The sequence below is a fragment of the Pristis pectinata genome, unplaced genomic scaffold (assembly GCF_009764475.1).
Source record: "Pristis pectinata isolate sPriPec2 unplaced genomic scaffold, sPriPec2.1.pri scaffold_66_arrow_ctg1, whole genome shotgun sequence".
Classification (NCBI taxonomy): Eukaryota; Metazoa; Chordata; class Chondrichthyes; order Rhinopristiformes; family Pristidae; genus Pristis; species Pristis pectinata.
The window spans coordinates 676557-698930 of record NW_026262572.1 but is presented as its reverse complement, the minus strand read 5'-3'; the positions used below and the strand labels follow the sequence as shown (position 1 = coordinate 698930).

Here is a 22374-nt window from a genome sequence, read left to right as displayed (position 1 = left end):
GAAAGGGTTTACGACCTCGATGTTGGATCAGGACATCCTAATGGTGTAGCTGCTATTAAGGGTTCGTTTGTTCAACGATTAACAGTCCTACGTGATCTGAGTTCAGACCGGAGTAATCCAGGTCAGTTTCTATCTATGATGATATTTTCCTAGTACGAAAGGACCGGAAAAATGAAGCCAATGCCCTAAGCACTCTTCTTTCCCATCTATTGAAGAACAACTAAAATGGACAAGGGAAAATCACAAGCAAACCAAAGATAATGGTTTGTGTTAAGGTGGCAGAGCCTGGTAATTGCAAAAGACCAAAGCTCTTTAACTCAGAGGTTCAATTCCTCTCCTTAACTATGTTAAATTCTATTCTCCTTTACATTATCAACCCTTTAACCTATACTATTCCAGTATTATTAGCAACAGCCTTTCTAACCCTTGTTGAACGAAAAATCTTAGGTTATATACAACTTCGTAAAGGTCCAAATGTAGTAGGTCCTTATGGACATCTCCAACCAATTGCCGATGGACTTAAACTATTTATAAAAGAACCCGTACGACCATCATTTTCCTTGCAATTCCTCTAGCACTACTAATGTGAATACCACTTCCCCTACCACACTCAATTTTAAACCTAAACTTAGGCCTTCTATTTATTTTAGCTATTTCAAGCCTAACCGTCTATACAATCTTAGGTTCAGGTTGAGCATAAAACTCCAAATATGCTCTCATAGGAGCATTACGTGCTGTAGCACAGACTATCTCATACGAAGTAACCCGAGGTTTAATCCTCTTATCCATAGTTATCTTTACAGGTGGTTTTACCTTACATACATTCAACCTTGCCCAAGAAATAATTTGACTTATTAACCCAGGCTGACCACTGGCCATGATATGATATATTTCAACACCAGCAGAAACAAACTGAGCCCCATTCGATCTAACCGAAGGAGAATCAGAACTTGTTTCAGGCTTTAACATCGAATATTCAGGAGGACCGTTTGCCTTATTCTTCTTAGCCGAATACTCCAACATCCTAATAATAAATACACTCTCAGTTATTCTTTTCCTAAGTACTATCAACACTCAATCATACTCAAAGCAACACTATTAACCCTACTATTCCTATGAATCCGTGCTTCCTATCCACGATTTCGCTATGACCAACTCATACATTTAGTATGAAGAAACTTCCTACCACTTACACTAGCCTTACTTTTATGACATACTACATTACCCATTACCATGGCAAGCCTTCCCCCTATAACCTAACTGGAATCAAAGGGCCACTTTGATAGAGTGGATAATGAATTTTAAAATCATTCCTCTTCCTTAGAAAAATAAGATTTGAACCTATTCCTTAGAGATCAAAACTCTTAGTACTTCCAATTATACTACTTCCTAAGTGAAGTCAGCTAATTACAAAGCTTTTGGGCCCATACCCCAAACATGTTGGTTAAAATCCTTCCTCTACAAATGAACCCCTTAGTATTAACAATCCTACTCTTAAGCCTGGGATTAGGTACTACAATCGCATTCATTGGATCACATTGACTTTTAATTTGAATTGGAATAGAAATTAATACCATAGCTATTATTCCATTAATAATCCAACAACAACATCCACGAGCAGTAGAAGCCACTACAAAATATTTCCTGACAAGCTGCAGCCTCAGCGCTCCTATTTGCTGGAACAACTAATGCCTGAATCACGGGCCAGTGGAATATCACTGAAATAATAAACCCAGTTTCTGCCACACTAACTACAACCGCATTAGCACTAAAAATCGGATTAGCACCTATACATTTCTGATTACCAGAAGTACTGCAAGGCTTAAATTTAATTACTGGACATTTTATCCACATGACAAAAACTCGCACCATTTGCAATTCTACTTCAACTCAACCATCTTCTAAACCCTTATCTAGTTACCTTATTTGGTATCCTATCTATTATTGTAAGTGGCTGAGGGGGCCTCAACCAAACACAACTACGAAAAATCTTATCATCCTCATCAATTGCTCATTTAGGCTGAATAGTTACCATACTACATTATGTCCCAAACCTAACCACCCTTAACCTTATTTTATATATTATTATAACCACCTGAATATTCCTATCATTTAACATGTTTAATTCCACCAAAATCAACTCCATTGCTTTACTAACAACAAAATCCCCATTACTTACTATTATCACACTAACAACATTACTATCCCTAGGTGGCCTCTCACCAGTGACAGGTTTCATGCCAAAATGATTAATTCTTCTAGAACTAACCAAACAACGCCTAATAATTCCAGCCACTATTATAGCCCTAACAACATTACTCAGTCTATTCTTCTACCTACGCTGATGTTATACTACAACCATTACTCTGTCACCAAACCCTATCACCTATATATCCATATGACGAATAAAACCAACTCAATCAAACCTTATTCTGGTCTTCACTGCATTCACTCCTCCTCCTCCCCCCCCCCCCCCCCAACACCATGTATACTTATACTAACATCATAAGAAATTTAGGTTAAACTAGACCAAAAGCCTTCAAAGCTTTAAGTAAGAGTGAAAATCTCCTAATTTCTGTTAAGATTTGCAAGATTCTATCTCACATCTTCTGAATGCAACTCAGATGATTTAATTAAACTAAAACCTTCTAGATAAATAGGCCTCGATCCTATAAAATCTTAGTTAACAGCTAAGCGTTCAATCCTGCGAACTTTTATCTAGGCTTCTCCCTCTGTTGGGTTGGTGAGGCGGGAGAAGCCCCGGAAGAGCCTAATCTCCGTCTCAAGATTTGCAATCTTATGTAATATCTTTACTACAGGGCTTTGATAAGAAGAGGATTTTAACCTCTCTCTACGGAGCTACAATCCGCCGCCTAATACTCAGCCATCTTACCTGTGACAATTAATCGCTGATTATTCCCTACAAATCACAAAGATATTGGTACCTTATATTTAATTTTTGGTGCTTGAGCAGGGATAGTTGGTACTGGCTTAAGCTTACTCATTCGAACAGAACTTAGCCAACCAGAAACACTTCTTGGAGATGACCAAATCTATAATGTAATTGTAACCGCCCACGCCTTTGTAATAATCTTTTTCATAGTAATACCAATCATAATTGGAGGCTTTGTTAATTGATTGGTTCCTCTAATAATCGGTGCTCCAGATATAGCATTCCCACGTATAAACAACTTAAGCTTCTGGTTATTACCTCCATCATTCCTCCTTTTATTGGCCTCTGCTGGAGTTGAGGCTGGGGCTGGGACAGGCTGAACTGTTTACCCCCCACTTGCTGGTAATCTTGCTCATGCTGGAGCTTCTGTAGACTTAGCTATCTTTTCATTACATTTAGCCGGCATCTCCTCTATCTTAGCATCCATTAACTTTATTACAACAATCATCAACATAAAACCTCCAGCAATCTCTCAATATCAAACACCCTTATTCGTGTGATCTATTCTTGTGACAACCATCCTTCTCTTACTTTCATTACCAGTATTAGCAGCAGGAATCACCATACTCCTTACAGATCGTAACCTAAATACAACCTTCTTTGATCCAGCTGGAGGAGGAGACCCAGTACTTTACCAACACCTATTCTGGTTCTTCGGTCACCCAGAAGTATATATTCTAATTTTACCAGGCTTTGGAATAATCTCCCACGTAGTTGCCTATTACTCAGGTAAAAAAGAACCCTTTGGTTACATAGGAATGGTCTGAGCAATAATAGCTATTGGATTACTTGGTTTTATTGTATGAGCCCACCACATATTCACAGTCGGAATAGACGTAGACACCCGAGCTTATTTTACCTCAGCAACAGGAGTTAAAGTTTTCAGCTGATTAGCAACCCTTCATGGGGGTTCTATTAAATGAGAAACACCTATACTCTGAGCATTGGGTTTTATCTTTTTATTTACAATCGGAGGGTTGACAGGTATTGTTTTAGCAAACTCATCTCTTGATATTGTCCTCCATGATACCTATTATGTTGTAGCCCATTTCCATTATGTTCTTTCAATAGGAGCAGTATTTGCTATTATAGCTGGCTTTGTTCACTGATTCCCATTAATAACAGGATTTACATTACACTCTGCCTGAACAAAAACACAATTCCTAGTAATATTTATTGGAGTAAATATAACCTTCTTCCCTCAACATTTTCTGGTTTAGCTGGTATACCACGACGCTACTCAGATTACCCAGATGCCTATACCCTATGAAATGTAGTCACTTATATTGGGTCCCTAATCTCCTTAGTAGCTGTTATTATATTCTTACTTATTATCTGAGAAGCATTTACCTCAAAACGTGAAATCCTATATATTGAATTACCTCATACAAACGTGGAATGATTACATGGTTGTCCTCCACCTTATCACACATACGAAGAACCAGCATTCGTCCAAATCCAACAATCATCTTGTTAACTCCCAAGAAAGGAAGGAATTGAACCTCCATATATTGGTTTCAAGCCAATCACATAACCACTCTGCCACTTTCTTGAGATTCTAGTAAAAGTTATTACATTACCTTGTCAGGGTAAAATTGTGGTTTTAACCCCCATGAATCTTAACCCAATGGCACATCCCTCACAATTAGGTTTTCAAGACGCAGCTTCACCAGTTATAGAAGAACTTCTCCACTTTCACGACCATACACTAATAATTGTATTTCTTATTAGCTCCCTAGTCCTCTACATTATCGTAGCAATAGTCTCAACTAAGCTTACTAATAAATATATCCTTGACTCACAAGAAATTGAAATCGTTTGAACCATTGTTCCAGCAATCATCTTAATTCTAATTGCATTACCCTCCTTACGAATCCTATATCTAATAGATGAAATCAACGACCCTCACATCATCATCAAAACTTTAGGTCATCAATGGTATTGAAGCTATGAATACACAGACTATCAAAACCTGGAATTTGATTCCTATATAATCCAAACTGAAGATTTAAACCCAGGATTATTCCGACTTTTAGAGACAGATCATCAAATAGTAATCCCCATACAATCCCCTATTGAGCAGTACCAGCATTAGGTGTAAAAACAGATGCAGTCCCAGGACGTCTAAACCAAACCGCCTTTATCATTTCACGACCTGGGGTTTATTATGGTCAATGTTCTGAAATCTGCGGAGCTAACCACAGTTTTATACCTATCGTAGTTGAAGCAGTCCCATTAGAACATTTCGAAAACTGATCTTCATTAATATTAGAAGAAGTCTCATTAAGAAGCTAAACCGGGTCCAGCATTAGCCTTTTAAGCTAAAAATTGGTGACTCCCAACCACCCTTAATGATATGCCTCAACTAAACCCAAACCCCTGATTCCTCATCTTTCTTTTTTCATGGTTATTCTTCCTAATTGTTCTACCACAAAAAGTGCTCTCCTATATATTTAACACCAACCCTACACCAAAAAATATTATAAAATCAAAACCAGAACCCTGAAACTGACCATGAACTTAAGCTTCTTCGACCAATTCTTAAGCCCCTCACTACTAGGAATCCCCTTAATTACCTTAGCAATTACAATTCCATGACTGATATTCCCAACCCCCTCCAACCGATGACTTAATAATCGATTAATAACCCTACAATCCTGATTTATTAATCGTTTTACTTATCAACTTATACAGCCATTAAACCTTGGAGGCCATAAATGAGCCACAATTCTCACAACATTAATATTATTCCTTATTACTATAAACCTCTTAGGCCTTCTCCCTTATACATTTACCCCAACTACACAACTCACACTTAATATAGCATTCGCCCTGCCATTATGACTCACAACCGTTTTAATTGGTGTACTCAACCAACCTATTATTGCCCTAGGACATCTTTTACCAGAGGGTACACCCACCCCACTAATCCCCGTCCTAATTATTATTGAAACCATTAGCCTATTGAATAAATGGCACTTGGAGTACGACACAGCTAACCTAACAGCAGGCCATCTACTTATGCAACTAATTGCAACTGCAGCTTTCGTATTGATCACAATCATACCTACAGTGGCTTTCCTAACTTCATTAATTTTATTCCTACTAACCATCTTAGAAGTAGCTGTAGCAATAATCCAAGCTTACGTATTTGTCCTCCTTTTAAGCCTCTACCTACAAGAAAATGTCTAATAAATAATGGCCCACCAAGCACATGCATACCACATAGTTGACCCTAGCCCTTGACCATTAACAGGGGCCGTAGCTGCTCTCCTTATAACCTCAGGCCTTGCCATCTGATTCCATTTCCATTCTTTATCCTTACTATATCTAGGATTAATACTACTCTTCCTCACCATAATCCAATGATGACGAGATGTAATCCGAGAAGGAACATTCCAAGGCCACCACACACTACCTGTACAAAAAGGACTACGTTACGGAATAATTCTGTTCATCACATCAGAAATCTTTTTCTTCCTCGGTTTCTTTTGAGCCTTCTACCACTCAAGCTTGGCCCCAACCCCTGAACTAGGAGGTTGCTGACCACCAACCGGCATCCACCCCCTCGACCCATTCGAAGTCCCACTTCTCAACACAGCTGTTCTCTTAGCCTCTGGAGTCACCGTTACCTGGGCTCATCATAGTATTATAGAAGGTAACCGAAAGGAAGCCATCCAAGCCCCAGCACTCACAATCACCCTAGGCCTCTACTTTACCGCACTTCAGGCCATAGAATACCATGAAGCTTCCTTTACCATTGCCGATGGAATCTATGGAACAACATTCTTTGTTGCCACAGGTTTCCACGGTCTTCATGTAATTATTGGTTCCACCTTCCTAATGGTCTGTCTCCTACGACAAATCCAATACCACTTCACATCAAAACACCATTTTGGCTTCGAAGCCGCTGCATGATACTGACATTTCGTTGATGTAGTTTGATTGTTCCTTTATATCTCAATCTACTGATGAGGTTCATAATACTTTTCTAGTATAATCTAGTACAAATGACTTCCAATCATTTAATCTTGGTTAGAATCCAAGGAAAAGTAATGAACCTCATCACATTTACTATTGCTATAACAGCCCTTATTTCCCTAATTCTAGCTTTAATCGCCTTTTGACTACCAGTACTCAACCCAAATAGTGAAAAAATATCACCCTAGGAATGTGGTTTTGACCCACTAGGCTCTGCACGTTTACCATTCTCCGTTCGCTTCTTCCTGGTAGCAATTTTATTCCTCCTCTAGGACCTAGAAATCACCCTCCTGTTACCCCTTCCCTGAGGAGATCAACTTGACTCCCCTCTCTTCACTATCTTATGAACAGATATCCTAATACTACTCACCTTGGGCCTTATTTATGAATGATTACAAGGAGGACTTGAGTGAGCGGAGTTGGTATTTAGTCTAACAACTAAGACTATTAATTTCGGCTTAATAAATTATGGTGTAAATCCATAAATACCTTATGTCCCCCATTCATTTCACCTTTACCTCAGCATTCATATTAAGCCTAACCGGGCTCGCTCTTAACCGCTCACACTTACTATCAGCTTTAATCTGTTTAGAAGGTATAATATTGTCCTTATTTATTCCAGTCACCCTATGATCCTCAACAACAAACTCAACCTCCAGCTCATTAGCCCCCATAATCCTACTTACCTTCTCAGTTTGCGAAGCAAGCTCAGGCCGAGCCCTCCTAGTAGCCGCTACCCGAACCCATGGCTCTGATCAACTCAAAAACCTCAACCCATTACAATGTTAAAAATTATTACTCCAATAATCATGTTACGCCCAATTTCCTGACTTTCACCTAAAAAATGATTATGAACGGTTTCTATCTCTCAGCCTATTAATGGCCTTAAAGCTTTGATTTAAATGAGACCTTGAAGTAGGTTGAGAATTCTCCAACTCCTATCTAGGAGTAGATCCACTATCCTCCCCCCTCCTCACTTTAACCTGTTGATTACTCCCTCTAATACTTCTTGCTAGCCAAAATCATCTCATAACGAACCGGATTCACGACAACGTATATATATTACCCTACTTATTTTATTACAAACCTTTTTAATCATAGCTTTCAGTGCTACAGAAATAATTATGTTTTACATAATATTCGAAGCTACACTAATCCCCACACTCATCATCATCACTCGATGAGGCAACCAAACTGAACGATTAAACGCAGGCACCTATTTTCTATTCTACACCCTCATAGGATCACTCCCATTACTTATTGCCCTTCTCATCCTACATAAAGATCTTTCTGGAGCTCACTGCACCAACCAAAGAAGTCAATTTTGGTCCACAGGGGAGGAGGAAATACGGCAGTTTTTATTTCCCCTGAGACAGGACAGCAATCGTCACTAGGTTAGCTACGACACAAACGGAGACAAATCATCAACACAGAACGAGAACAATGGAAGCATTTTCCTGTATCTTGGAAATAATCCTGAAGACAGCTTCCAGTGACAAAATTCACGGTACAAGTATTTCTGTTGCATATAGATATAAGATTGAAATAATGGGACTGGAATTGGTTTCTCTTGAGGGAGCGGTATTTCAGAAAAGCACGCCCGTTCATTCGTGTTATGTAATTTGATTTGTTGTCTGTATCCAGGCAGATCAACACAAATATACTCTAATTTCTGATGGTGTCATGATGACAAAGTTTTTTTTCCCCCCAGCCAGTTGTTACGACCATAAATTTCCGACGACTGTTCGGGGATTTATTGTGTTTCTGCACCTGCAAGCAGATCATACCTTGGATGATGCAATATTTGCAGATTGCACGTTGAATGCATGAACAAATTCAATTTAACGTGGAACACAAACCAATGAAAACAGATCAGCGAACCAGGAGATGAAGAACTTGTGCATCAATAAAGTGATCAAGGATTCAATAGGTTCAATGAATAATAAATACAACCAATTGCAGGGCGATGAAGCTGAAGGTGGAACAGAGCCTGGAGCAGTCTCACAATAAAGTATTCCGAGCTGTGCCGAGTCGCCGAAGCAGCCTGTTCAAGTCGAAAACAATCCATAAAACAAAGAAAGCCAAATAAGTACATCTAGAATGAAAACTGCATTCCTGCGTCCACTGCACAGAAAATGAACTGATGCAGAGCAGGAGATACCCAGGTCCACTGGTATAATACAACAACTGGAAGAGGTTCAAGGTTCCCTTCTGAACTGATCCACGCTGTCCACATCCCTTTTCCGGTCCATGTTCAGTGATCCAGTGCAGACACAAACACCTCAGTTCGGATACAAAGCTTCAGAGCAAACATCCAGTGCAAATCAATGGCTGATGTCACGAAGCAGCAACAAAAGAAACACACTGAGCATGATTTAGTGTTAAAAACTATTTTATTAATCACTACTTATGATAATACGTAAAATAAAAGTAAAAATGTTAGTATGTTAGAATTCAAAAATGTTAAACCTCGAACGTTAACCCCAAAGCTAAACTCATCGTGTGTGTGACAAAGTCCAAAACTCCCAGTTCCGGAATGGTTCTTAAAGTTCAGTTCCGCAAGCCATAAGGTGAAACATGAGCAAGGGCTTCTTCAACAACCACCGTTGTCTGAAGATAAGATGTAGATGTAGAAAAACATAGAGAGCGTACATACGAAATCCAAATGTTCCACGATGGAACCCAAACGACACTTCAGTGTTTACTCGGTAGTGACTTCCTCACCCCGAAAAGCATCCGAATCGTGGTCGTCCACACACAAATACCTGTTTCCTTCTACAGGTCAGCAACAAAGTGAACTCCACCGGATTACTTCCAACTTCCATACATGGGTTTCAGTGGCAAACACAGTTATTGTTTCTCATCCATCGATAGAGAAAACAAGCAGGCTGGTGTCTCTCTCCCTTCTCTCTCTCTCCTTCTTCTTCTTACTTCTTCAACAACGTCATTACGTCCTTTATCTTCTATTGACGTAAGCACGCCCCACACACACGCTCTCTATCTTAAAGGGACTTTCACTGTCCGTAACACCTCCCACCTAAAAAAAAAATTCCCAAGAAAGATTTAACCGCGCATACAGTTAGTAATGTTAATAATTATCATGCTACACAACTACAGACTATCAGATTAGTACAGATACATGTTTCCATTTAACATCGGGAAAGACAATAAACAATCACATTATCTTTGCCTTTAATGTGAGTTATCATGAGATCAAACTCTTGCAAAATTAAACTCCAGTTTAACAGCCTTCTGTTCTTGTTTTTGACTCGGCTCAGAAACACCAATGGGTTATGATCTGTATATACAGTCAATGGTTTCTGAGCAGTGCAAACATATACACTGAAATGTTGCAAGGCTAAAACAAGCGACAGTAATTCTTTCTCTATGGTGGAATAATTCTTTTGATGCTCATTAAATTTCTTTGAAAAGTAAGCTACAGGATGGTCAATATCATCAAGGTCACCCTTCTGCAACAACACAGCTCCTGGAGCTTCATCACTGGCATCTACTGCTAATGAAAAGGGCTTTTCAAAGTCAGGTGTTTTTTTGCACAGGATGGTAGCATAAAAGGGCTTTCAGCTTCTCAAATGCTTCTTGACAAGAATCTGTCCAAACAAACTTTACTCCCTTCTTCAGAAGATTAGTTAGGGGAAGAGCAATATCAGCAAAGTTTTTACAAAATTGTCGATAATATCCAACCTATCCCAAAAATCTTCTAACAGTCCTCGTACCTGTGGGAATAGGGAACTCAGATATTGCTTGAACTTTTGCCTGAACAGGAGCTTGCTTGCCTTGACCTACAACATAACCAAGATACGTCACAGTGGCATGGCCAAATTCACTTTTAGCCAAGTTAACTGTAAGGTTAGCCTTGGAAAGTCTTTCAAACAACCTTTCTAACGCAGAGATGTGATCCTCCCATGTATCATTCCCAGTCACTAAGTCGTCAATGTAGGCATCTGCATGTTTTAACCCATGAATCGCTGAATTAATCATTCTTTGAAATGTTGCCGGAGCATTTTTCATTCCAAATGGCAAAACATTGTATTCATACAATCCAGAAGGGGTTACAAAGGCTGAGATGTCCCTTTCTCTATCTGTTAATGGAACACACCAGTACCCTTTTAATAGGTCAATCTTTGTAAGAAATTTTGACTTTCCCACTCTGTCTATGCAATCATCCACCCTAGGAATAGAGTAAGCATCTGACTTTGTTACAGCATTCACTTTCCTGTAATCTGTGCAAAATCTAACAGTTGCATCAGGTTTAGGTACAATAACACAGGGCGAACTCTAATTTGAAGTAGAATGTCTAATAATATCATTTTCCAACATGTATTTTATTTCCTGATCAACAAGTTTACTTTTTTCTACATTCATTCGATATGGGTGTTGTTTGATTGGTTTTGCATCCCCCAACATCAACATCATGGGTAATTATCGATGTTCTGTTTGGAACATTTGGGAACAAATTTTTAAATTTTAAAATTAATTCTCTCATCTGTTGTTTTTGTGAAACTTGTAAATGGTCCAACTTTGTTTCAAGGTTCTCCAAGATATTTTGGTTTTTTAGTTTCGATGGAACAATATTTGGTCTAAATTGGCCTTCCTCAACATCAACATCAGGTATTCTAGAAACAACCTTTACACCATCCACCAAGGCTACAACTGAATCCCTCTCATAATAAGGTTTTAGCATGTTTACATGACAGAGTTGTGTTTTCTTGCGTCTATCTGGTGTTTTGATTATATATGTTAAATCAGTCACTCGAGATTCAATAACATAGGGTCCAGAAAAACAGATTGCAAGTAGATTATTTTGGCTAGGGAAAAATACCAACCTTTTGCCCCACTGCAAATGTCCTAGGCCGAGCACATCTATCAAAATATGTCTTCATTCTTATCTGGCTGGTTTTCAAATTCTCTCTCGCTAGCTGGCAGACTCTCTTCCAACCAAGTTTTAAATTTTTTGGACATGGGGAGGTCTCCATTTCCTCCTTAACACTCCATTTATGACATAATATCCAATTGGCACTTTCTCAATCTCCTCACATGAGAGTACTTTTTCTTTCAATTCTGTCAACTCAGGGTCCTTTGTTTGTTCCACCATAAAATCCTTCCTCGACAAAGACAAATCTTTAAATTCAGGCTCACTATAAGGATGTTGATCCTCCAGTGAAGACAGAAGAGTCTCAGATAAGGCATCATAATTTTCTTCCTGTTTAGGACTGTCACAAGGAACTACATCAGACTGCACCAGACTGTCTGTCTTGGCTAATTCTTTAGCTCTAGCTCGAGTCACCGCACATGATGGGTAAACATCTGGATCATTCTCAGACTCATCAATCCTTGGTTTGGTTGTTAACCGTACCACAGGGAAAAATTCTCCATCTGCAAGGTCATTTCCCAATAACAAAGAAACTCCTTCCACTGGCAACCTAGGTCTTATCCCTATCTCGACTGGTCCTTCTACGAACTTTGACTTTAAAATCACCCTGTGAAAAGGGACAGACATGGTCTCACCTGTAACGCCTCGTACTAGATTTACTTCACCAGTGTCACTTTCTTCACCAAAATTTAAAACACTGTCCAGCAAGAGAGATTGACTAGCCCCAGTATCTCTAAGAATTTTCACTGGCACCTGGGGTGACTCATCATTCAGTGAAACAAAACCCTCTGATACATACGAACGAAATTCTTTTCTCAGCCTCTCAACTTTTCCGCTTTTCCCTCTTGCAAGGACTGATCTTTAACAGCATCTCCTAAACCTTTTGATGTTTAATTGCCTGAAAGCAAGCATTGGGCCCAGCTTCCTTCTTTTTCTTCAAAAGGGCACAATTAGATATCACGTGGCCAGGTTTCCTACAGTAATAACAAGTACGCTCAACAGGTTTCTCCAGCACGGGCTTCTTTCATCTTTTCCTTTTTGATTACCTCCCAATTTTAATCTCCGGTTTACCTGGATTGTCTTTGTAACTCTTTTGAAAGGCTTTAGGTTGTCACCATTTGGATTTATGGGTTAAAGCATAATCATCTGCCACCCTAGCAGTTTCTTGTAAAGTTTCCACTGCCTTTTCATTTAAATATGTTGTTAATTCAGCTGGAAACACATCTTTTAAAGTCTTCCACCAGTATCAATTCTGTCAATTATCGTAATCCCCATCTACATTTTTAGCCAGGCACCATTGTTCAAAAACATATTCTCTTTCCATTGAAAAATTCCATATGTCTGATCTGCAGATTTCCTCAAGTCTCTGAATTTTTGTCTATAAGCCTCAGGGACCAATTCATAGGCCTTCATAATAGCTTGTTTTACCTTGGTATAATCAGCTGCATCCTCAGCAGACAAAGCAGAATAAGCTTTTTGAGCTTTACCTTTAATCACACTCTGTACCATAAGAGCCCATCCTTTCCTTGGCCAGTTTGAACTCACAGCAACCTTTTCAAAATGTTGGAAATACTGATCAATCTGATCTTCTTCAAACGGAGGGACTAATCGAACCTCCCTGCTGGCTGAAAAACCATCATCAGAATCAGATTCCAAACTCCTACGCTTCATTTGTAACTCATGCTGCCTCTGTTTTTCCTTCTCCTCACTATCCAGCTCCATCCTCTTCAATTCCATCTGCTTCATTGCCAGATCAGCCTCTACCTTCATCTGAGTTAGCTTTTGTTCGGCCTCTATCTTTAACTGGGTCTGTTCTCGTTCGGCCTTTATTTTTAACTGGGTTTGTTCTCGTTCAGCCTCTATCTTTGCCAGCTGCACCTGTGCCTCAGAAATTGCTATTTAACTGCCAGGAAACTGTTTTAACACTTCCTTCTCAAACACCTTCTTTTCCACATAATGGCCAGCTATCAGTCTCTGAATATCTGTCTTTCTCATAGACTGCTTTACTTCTGTAAGGTTTAACCTTGTAGCAATCTTTATCAAATCATCCTTTTTCGCCACCTCCAATCCCTTTTGGGTTGGTGACTCCAAAAATGCCTTAATATCCATTGCTGCTGGTTTCCACACACACAAGCCAATTAGAAAGAATTTATCAGACCTCCCTCAACAATCTTTGGATTGGATCCCAGACGAATCTCGTTAACCTTGGGAACTATCCCGGACGAGCCCCCAATTTTGTCACGAACCAGCAACAAAGAAACACACTGAGCATGATTTAGTGTTAAAAACTATTTTATTAATCACTACTTATGATAATACGTAAAATAAAAGTAAAAATGTTAGTATGTTAGAATTCAAAAATGTTAAACCTTGAACGTTAACCCCAAAACTAAACTCATCGTGTGTGTGTGTGACAAAGTCCAAAACTCCCAGTTCCGGAATGGTTCTTAAAGTTCAGTTCCGCAAGCCATAAGGTGAAACATGAGCAAGGGCTTCTTCAACAACCACCGTTGTCTGAAGATAAGACGTAGATGTAGAAAAACAGAGAGAGTACATACGAAATCCAAATGTTCCACGATGGAACCCAAACGACACTTCAGTGTTTACTCGGTAGTGACTTCCTCACCCCGAAAAGCATCCGAACCGTGGTCGTCCACACACAAATACCTGTTTCCTTCTACAGGTCAGCAACAAAGTGAACTCCACCGGATTACTTCCAACTTCCATACATGGATTTCAGTGGCAAACACAGTTATTGTTTCTCATCCATCGATAGAGAAAACAAGCAGGCTGGTGTCTCTCTCCCTTCTCTCTCTCTCTCCTTCTTACTTCTTCAACAACGTCATTACGTCCTTTATCTTCTATTGACGTAAGCACGCCCCACACACACATACATACACACACACACACTCTCTCTATCTTAAAGGGACTTTCACTGAGTCCGTAACACTGATGTCCGCCAAATCATAATACACTGAGGAAAAAAGGAAACGACTGTTCAGTTGCAGCAGCCAATGAGGGAAGATACAACGATCAGATCAAGGATTTGCGCCGCGTTAACAGACCGAGAGTCGGTACTGGATGAATCTCCGTATGTTGAGACTTCAGTTAAAGAGCATTTGCAGCACGATAAAGATTTCGACTTTTCGAACTTAACCAGGACACCAAAAACAGCCAGGATAGGATAATATACCTTCTCGATATCATAAAGAACTCACGTATCTCGAAATCGAAGTACATCGTCTTACTTTCCTGGAGATAATTGCCGGCAATGTCGGAGGTAATTATGACTCTGACACTGAAGTGGCACCTAGGAAAGATTTCTATTTCAATCGAAAAGGAAAAATCTCCACTGGGATTTTTGGAACTCATTGGACTGACATTGATCAGTCACTGAATAAACAAATTTTAATCAGTTTCTTTGAGGCTGGAATATTTTTCACACAACCAAAAATGACAGCGAACAGCGTGGTCTTAGAACAATGTCCACACAAAAGTCTGCCTTCGCTGCCTGTCACATAGATCACACCACTCAACTGAGATGGCCACTAGGATGGAATCTCGCCACAAAATCCATTAAATCTATCACGACTCGAACATTTCCCGCTCAAAACACTTCTCAGTCCATAATTCCAGTGAAATTTCACCCCCACGTCATAGAGAACAGCGGCTGTCCAAAGCTCTCAACTGATGCTGAACCATCAGCTTTTTGATTTCCCTCACTCAAACTTTGATTTTCAGATCGTCACAAAAAAGACACTCCCCTGCAAAAAAGTGTCACCGACCTTGCTGTCAGTCAGCAGTTCCTGGTCCATGGTCAATGTGGAATTCCCCATGACCACTCTACTCCAGACATGAAGAGAACTGAATTCCGGATGTCTGATGTGAGGGTGTACCAATGAGAAAGATGAATCATCCGTGGTTTACATGGGAGGTGAAGGAGAATGCTAAATCAAACACGAAGTCTTTCAAATTGGAACAATCTGGTGGTATATCTGAATATCTAGGCTTCATTTTTATGAGACTGCAGCGAGTTACGGAAAGCTAATCAGGAGAGAGAACAAATAACGAGGGGTAACTGGCCAGTAACATGTAAAATGCTTGAGCTTCGATGGAGATAGGAAAATGAATCGGTGGTTTAAGTATTGCGGGTTTCTTGGACGGTGAGACAGAAATTAAAAACAGGAAGGGAAACAAGCTGCAGGCAGTTTAAGCCAGTGATGTGCACTCTTCACGATGGAGGACGGTTCAACAATCCCTGCCACGGAGGATAAAGGTATTGGAGAAATGAACGGGTCGAACGAGTGAGTTCCAAAGCCACCAGGACGAAGGACCTTGCTCGAAGTGGGGTCTGACCAGGGTCCTCTATAGCTGCAACAATACCCCCGGCTCCTAAATTCCATTCTACTATTGATGAAGGACAATACACCATATGCCTTTTTAACCAGAGTCAACCTGTGCCGCTGCTTTGAGCGTCCTATGGACTCGGACTCCAAGATCACTGATCCTCTACACTGCCAAGGCTCTTATCATTAATACTATATTCTGCTAAAACCAAAATGAACCGCTTCACACTTACTCGGGTTGAAGTCTATCTGCAACTGCTCAACCGAGTTTAGCATCCTATGTTCCGCTGTAACATCTGACTACCCTCCACACCAGCCACAGAACCTCCAACATGTGTCATCGGCAGACTTACCAACCCATCCCTCCAACTTCCTCACCCAGGTCATTTTTTAGAATCACCAAGAGTAAGGGTCCCAGAACAGATCCCTGAGTCACATCACCGACCTCTTTGCAGAGTATGATCCATCGACAACTCTACCTTCTGTGGGCAAGAGAGTTCTGGATGCACAAAGCCAAGTCCTCTAGGATTCCATGCCTCCTTACTTTTTCGATAAGCCTTGCATGGGGTGCCTTATCAAATGTCTTGCTGAAATCCATACACACTACATCTACTGCTCTTCTTTCGTCTATGTGTTTCGTCACATCCTCATAAAAAATCAATGTGGCTCATAAGGCAGGACCTGCCCTTGACAAAGACTTGCGAACTATTTCTAATCGTATTATACCTCTCCAAATGTTCATATATCCTGCCTCTCACGATCTTCTCCATCAGCGTACCAACCACTGAAGTAAGACTCCTTGGTCTATAATATCCTGGGCTTATCCCTACTCCCTTTCTTGTATGAAGGAACAAACTCCGCAACCCTCCACTCCTCTGGAACATCTCCTGCCCTCACTGGTGATGCAAAATTCTTATCTGGTCCAACGATGCTTTTCAAACACTCCAGCACATCCTCTTTCTTAATATCTACAAGCTCAAGCTTTTTAGTCTGCTGCATGTCATCACTTCCATCACCAATATCCTTTTACGTAGTGAATACTGTAGTCATTAAGTACCTGTTATTTTCTCCAGATCTATGCACATTTTCCCATTTGATAGGTCCTATTCTTTCACGTCTTATCCTCCTCACATACTTGTAGAATGCCTTGAAGGTTTTCCTTAATCCTGCCCGCCAAGGCTTTCTCATGGCCTATTCTGACTCTAGTTCGGCAACTCAAGAACAAATAACTCAAAACAGTGGCGAGGGAATCTACTGCAGAAACTTTTCAGGGATCCGAGACAAATGAGAGAAAATCTGAAGCTCTGAAGACCAGGAGGCGGACATCAACAGGATTGTGTGATGCCGGCGGGGCCGGGGTGTAGATGGCGGCAGCCGGCAGACGTTGCTCTATTGCAAACCCCCTGTAACACGATTAACTGCAGGAAATAAGAGTAAACCCGAGGTGAATGAAGGGAAACTGCAGAGATGGGCTCAGGGAGAACAGCAGTTTATTCTCAAACAGACACCTGCAGTTCCAGGAAGCTGCAATCGGAGCCCACCCCGACACGCGCCTCCCGTTACCACAAAGCCACGGCGTCGACTAAAAGGGCCACCGAGAAGAGCGCCGCTTCGGCCGCCACTCCAGGAAGGACACGGGACGGAAAATCGTCAGCAGCATCTATGGAGAGAAGGCAGTGTCAAATTAAACAGCAGAAGCTTCTGGAAAAACTCAGCTGGTTCAGTCCCTGCATGAGGACGAAGCGCAGAGGTACGCCAGCCAGAACACAAGGAGGTTGGTCCCCAGATAATGACGAGGGAGGGTGGGAGGAAGTGCAAGGACAAGGGCTGCACCTCCTTTAGTTGCAGGGAAATGTGCCACGGGGAGGAGGGCTGCGCGGAATGTGCCCCAAGGAAACCGGAAAGGCGGGTTAGGGGAGAGATGAGAGTGCTGTTGGGATCCGGTTGTAACTGGGATAAGCTTCAAATTCTAGATACGGGGGCATGTCGGACGAAGGGATCTACTTGAGGCAGGAGGTTGCGAGCACAAATGGGGGGATATGGAGGACTCCATCGACGAGGAAGGAAGTCACATTTCGTAAATGGGGTATTTTAGAAGTCCTGGAGTGGAAAACCTCGTTTTGAGAGTTGATACGAAGGAGAAAAGAAACAGATTGTGTTGGTGTTGAAGAAGACGGAGTGGCGGGTGTAATGGAAGTTGCTGTGCGAGCCCTTAATTTAAAGGGAATCAGCGGAAGGTTTCCAGGGACGGAGACGGTACCAGAAGAAAAACGCCAGAGATAGCCCAGGTGCACGAGGGCTGGGTGGAAGTCAGTAAATGTCAGAATACGCAAGTTCCTCTCGAGTGCAGGAAGCAACACCAATGCATTCGTCGATAAACCCGAAAGTTATGCAGTGTTCCATAGTAGGTTTGCAGCAAGGACTGCTCCATGACGTCAGTGGAGTGACAGGCGGAGAACAAGTACTGCCAGGAGTGTGAGTGTTGGAGGAAGGGGACGGGTTCGATCCTCCTTGCAGAAAGAAGTGAAGAACGCCCAGTGGTTAGAGCGGCTCCAGGTACACGCCAGCTACAGGTACCTGCTTCACCTTCCTCTCGCTGGTGGAGTCCGACAGACAAGCGTTCCTCTTCCGGCAGAATGATGGGCCCAGAGGCCGTCACCAATGTGCCAGGCCGCTCCTCGGCGCTTCGTCTTTCTGGGGACGAAGAGAAACAAGGGTAGAACGAAGTTTACCACGGATGGTGGGACCACGGTCATTCTGGCGGGGGTGACCCGCTCAACGCCACAGACGGGACATGGGAGAGGCTGGGGAGACGCAGATTGTCGATCTCCCGATTCAGCGGGTTCTTTTTCTTCCAGTTAACGGGGGCAGCGGAATGTCGGTTCGGAGGCAGAGAACCCGTGTTTATCCCCAGAGTTCGATGGCGCAAACCCCACACCACCTCGCTAGTGCAGAAAGCGCTCAGATACTGAGCCCAAAGCATCAACTGTGGGGAATGGTGTTGGTATCCTTACGCTGAGACCGTGAAGATTTTACACCAACAAGTCTCACCTGAGAGCAGTTCCGAGCAAGGGACTTTCCATGACAATTTCTCCATCACCACATCCGGGTGGTGCTGGGGCAGAGAACGTGGGAAAGAGGTCTGACCACTACCAAACATGCCATCCACAGTGTCACCAACAGCAAATACTCGACCAGGCCCCTCAAAACCTCTCCACCAAGGGCCAGGACTTCCGACCGACTTGGTTTATTATCAAAACTTGGAAACTTCCTCAACAGACCATCAACACTATCACAAGGCGACGTGCAGCGGATCACCACTTTCAAGGGCAAATGGGGACGACCAGTAAACGAGACTTACTCAGCCACTCCCACCCGATAAATCTCGGAGGACGGGTATTTACTGGCGCTGCAAAGAGCCGTGCAGTTCTCTCGGGTGCAAGTAGAGCAGACCTCAGCTCTGCAGTGGAAGTAAACCTGGGAAGGGAGAGAGCGGGATGATCAGTGCCTCGGCCCCAGGCAGGAAATCAAGTCTTCTCCGGTTTGCAGGAGCCACCCCACTCACCGACACCCTGGCAAGCAGCTCAGACCAGGTGAGCACCAGAGAAACACCGCAGGAAACTCACCTTCCTGCTCAGAGGCCTTGGCCGACATTCTGTCGCAGAAAACAAAAGTGCTGAGTACAAACCGCTCATGGTGCGTTGGGAAACGCAGATGGGAAATGCTGCCCACCGGGACCAGGAAAGGTTTGTAGTTGTCACCGGCAAACGGGCACTTGGAACAGAGAAAGAGGGCGAGTCAATGGGGAAAGGCGCCGAGCGGAGAGTCACAGCAACTCCCTCCCCGCAGCCTCTCCAGTCCGTCCCACACTTCCCAGCACTCACCTGTCCACCGGGTGGTCCCGGCGATGCCCCGAATATAGCTCGGGCCCGGGGGTTGCCCAGCAGTCATTGAGAACCAACAGAAGGGACGGGTCGTTGCGGTTGAGGACATGGACCTCCACAAACACGGGGTCCCACAGCACACTCATAATCGGGTAGTCACATGCGACGTACCAGCCCCGATAGCCGCCATCTGCAGAGAAAATGATGAAGATCGGTTACTATTTGCACCGAGCCTGCAGTTGGACAACAGGCACCAGCGAGTATTCATTACCTCTCGCTATTCGCAGCTCTAGAAGCAGGGGGCCGGTCTCAGTGGCAGAGAAACGGTGTAGACACGGGGTGTTACCTGCAGCTCGGACTCCTGCCTTCCATTGTAACTGCACTGCACATGCAGCCTGCAAGAGAACGGACTCGGTTGCACAGTCCCGCTCCTCATCTGATCTCCCCGATCAAGGACTCGCACACTCACCTGAAGGGACTATGCCGGCTCACCGAGCCCAAAGCTCCATCCAAGATCTCCAACTGCCCCAACACATCCGTTTCGCACACAACCTTCTCTCCATCGATCTGCAGGAGGAAGCAGTCCATCAGCATCCGGCTGAGCAGCCCTCACGGCCCCCTGGCTTATACCTACCCGCTGAGTGGTGCCACACGGCGAGAGCCAACTGGAAGAGCACAGTGTGTGCAGACACGGCGCTTGGACGGCACTCGTCTCCGGACACATCCTGCACATGCACCGTGCTCAGGTTTACAGGAGGCATCGTTAAATCCCAGGAGATAGCGACCAGGACCCGCCCGTCCTTGTGCCACATTGCGGGAATGGCAACAGAAGGTGATGAGTTGCTGAACAGGAAAATACCAAGTCCGGGACGGAAGGAACTCAAACGCCGCCTCTCTTCCTGTTTCCAGCCCCTGACTCAGGACATTCATTGACCAAATCCCTCTGCCTGCACTAGTTCCGGCGAAGACACTCCAACTCCATGAATTTAGGAGTCCACAGAGCCGAAAAGGCAACACGGCCGGACACCGGGCCCCAGTCCGCCAATTTAACAACCCTTTACACCCACAGGACGCAATGCAAACATCAGAAAGCGGCGGCACAGAACTATCAGACTGGACAAGCTCTAAAATCTGACGGCAGGGGTGGAGGCGGTTAATATGGTCACCACCTACCGATGAGAGGGTCTGCATGACCATTAATTTCCCTCAAGAGGAAGTTAGAAACAAGCAACGGGAAGTGAGTGAACACTGCCCCTGGAATCATTAAGTGCGCCGCACTGCGCGTAGCCAGCCAACCCCGGAGCACAGGCGGCCGGGAGTATACCAACCGGGCAGATTGTCCCATTGAATAGAAACACGGCAGTACATCTGCACTCCGAACATACACTTGCTTTCGGAAATTCCCGTAAACCCGTAGGCAGGGAGAAGGAGAGAGGGCGGCTGTGCTCAACAGATCGCAGTAAAAACCAAACCCAGAGCCCGCAGCCCGTCCATCACAACAACCCAAACCTCCCGAGTGAGTGAGGCTGTGGTTCCAACTCGCCCTCTTTCTGCCAGCGCTGGTTAACCCGCACTCAATGAATGTCCCAATCAGCTGCAGGCTCAGGGTGCGCGCCCACGGCTTCGTGCATTCCCGCGGTGAAGCGCCTGGTTTCAATCAACAGTTGAAGGTCCCCTGGATCCTGTGAGTGCTCCGGAAACGCCACTCTTAAAGGGAACGCCCATATGTTATTCAACTCATGATTTGAGGGGTAATTCTCGTCAGACACCAATATCTTCCACTGTAGCTGGAAAGCTATATTCAGCAATTATCTATTTTTTTCCTTTTGTACCACCTCGATGTCCGTATGTTTTGAAATTATCTCTGCGGGTGCTTGCAAAATTAAGTTTTTCTTTGTATCTCGGTACGTGTAACAATCATAAACCTTTTCAATTCCTTGTTGCTCAATAATCCCCAAATCCCCACCTGTCGTTGATTTTGTCTTCTCAAAGTGCCTCATTAAATTCTCTCTGTATTTGCTGTGCCCGCCTCACAAGCAAACAGATCACATCGTTTTTTTTTCTGTGTTTAATTTCACATCATAGCAGGGGGGAGGGGTGAGGCGGGGGGAATAGAGAATGTCCGGTGTGCTGGGGTCCTTGTTTATGTTGTCCTACTTTCCAGAGGCAGTGGGAAGTGGCAGACGGAGTCAGTGGCGAGGAGGTTGGATTTCCTGATGGGCTGGGCTCTGCTCACAGCGCTCTGACAATAATAAATCAACGCCAATAATGGGGATCAATCTTTGGGCCTGAAATTTTACACTGCACAGAACTGACCTG

The 22374-nt window shown here is 43.1% G+C and overlaps 1 protein-coding gene and 5 pseudogenes across 1 annotated transcript; 5 read left to right on the top strand and 1 right to left on the bottom strand.

Annotated features, from left to right (window-relative positions):
- The first annotated feature begins 344 nt into the window (after positions 1–344).
- On the top strand, positions 345–1260 carry LOC127567259 (NADH-ubiquinone oxidoreductase chain 1-like; annotated as a pseudogene).
- Positions 1261–1437: 177 nt separating this feature from the next.
- Positions 1438–2402, top strand: LOC127567257 (NADH-ubiquinone oxidoreductase chain 2-like; annotated as a pseudogene).
- An 82-nt stretch (positions 2403–2484) lies between these two features.
- LOC127567256 (cytochrome c oxidase subunit 1-like) lies at positions 2485–4430 on the top strand (annotated as a pseudogene).
- Positions 4431–4580: 150 nt separating this feature from the next.
- Positions 4581–5721, top strand: LOC127567261 (cytochrome c oxidase subunit 2-like; annotated as a pseudogene).
- On the top strand, positions 5345–6939 carry LOC127567260 (ATP synthase subunit a-like; annotated as a pseudogene).
- Positions 6940–17438: 10499 nt separating this feature from the next.
- Positions 17439–20961, bottom strand: LOC127567255 (zona pellucida sperm-binding protein 2-like). The gene is given in 6 exon segments (XM_052009940.1): positions 17439–17574; positions 17735–17831; positions 18749–18865; positions 19798–19945; positions 20052–20245; positions 20690–20961. Coding segments are annotated over 6 exon segments (870 nt in total). The 5' UTR covers positions 20868–20961.
- Between the last annotated feature and the right edge of the window lie 1413 nt (positions 20962–22374).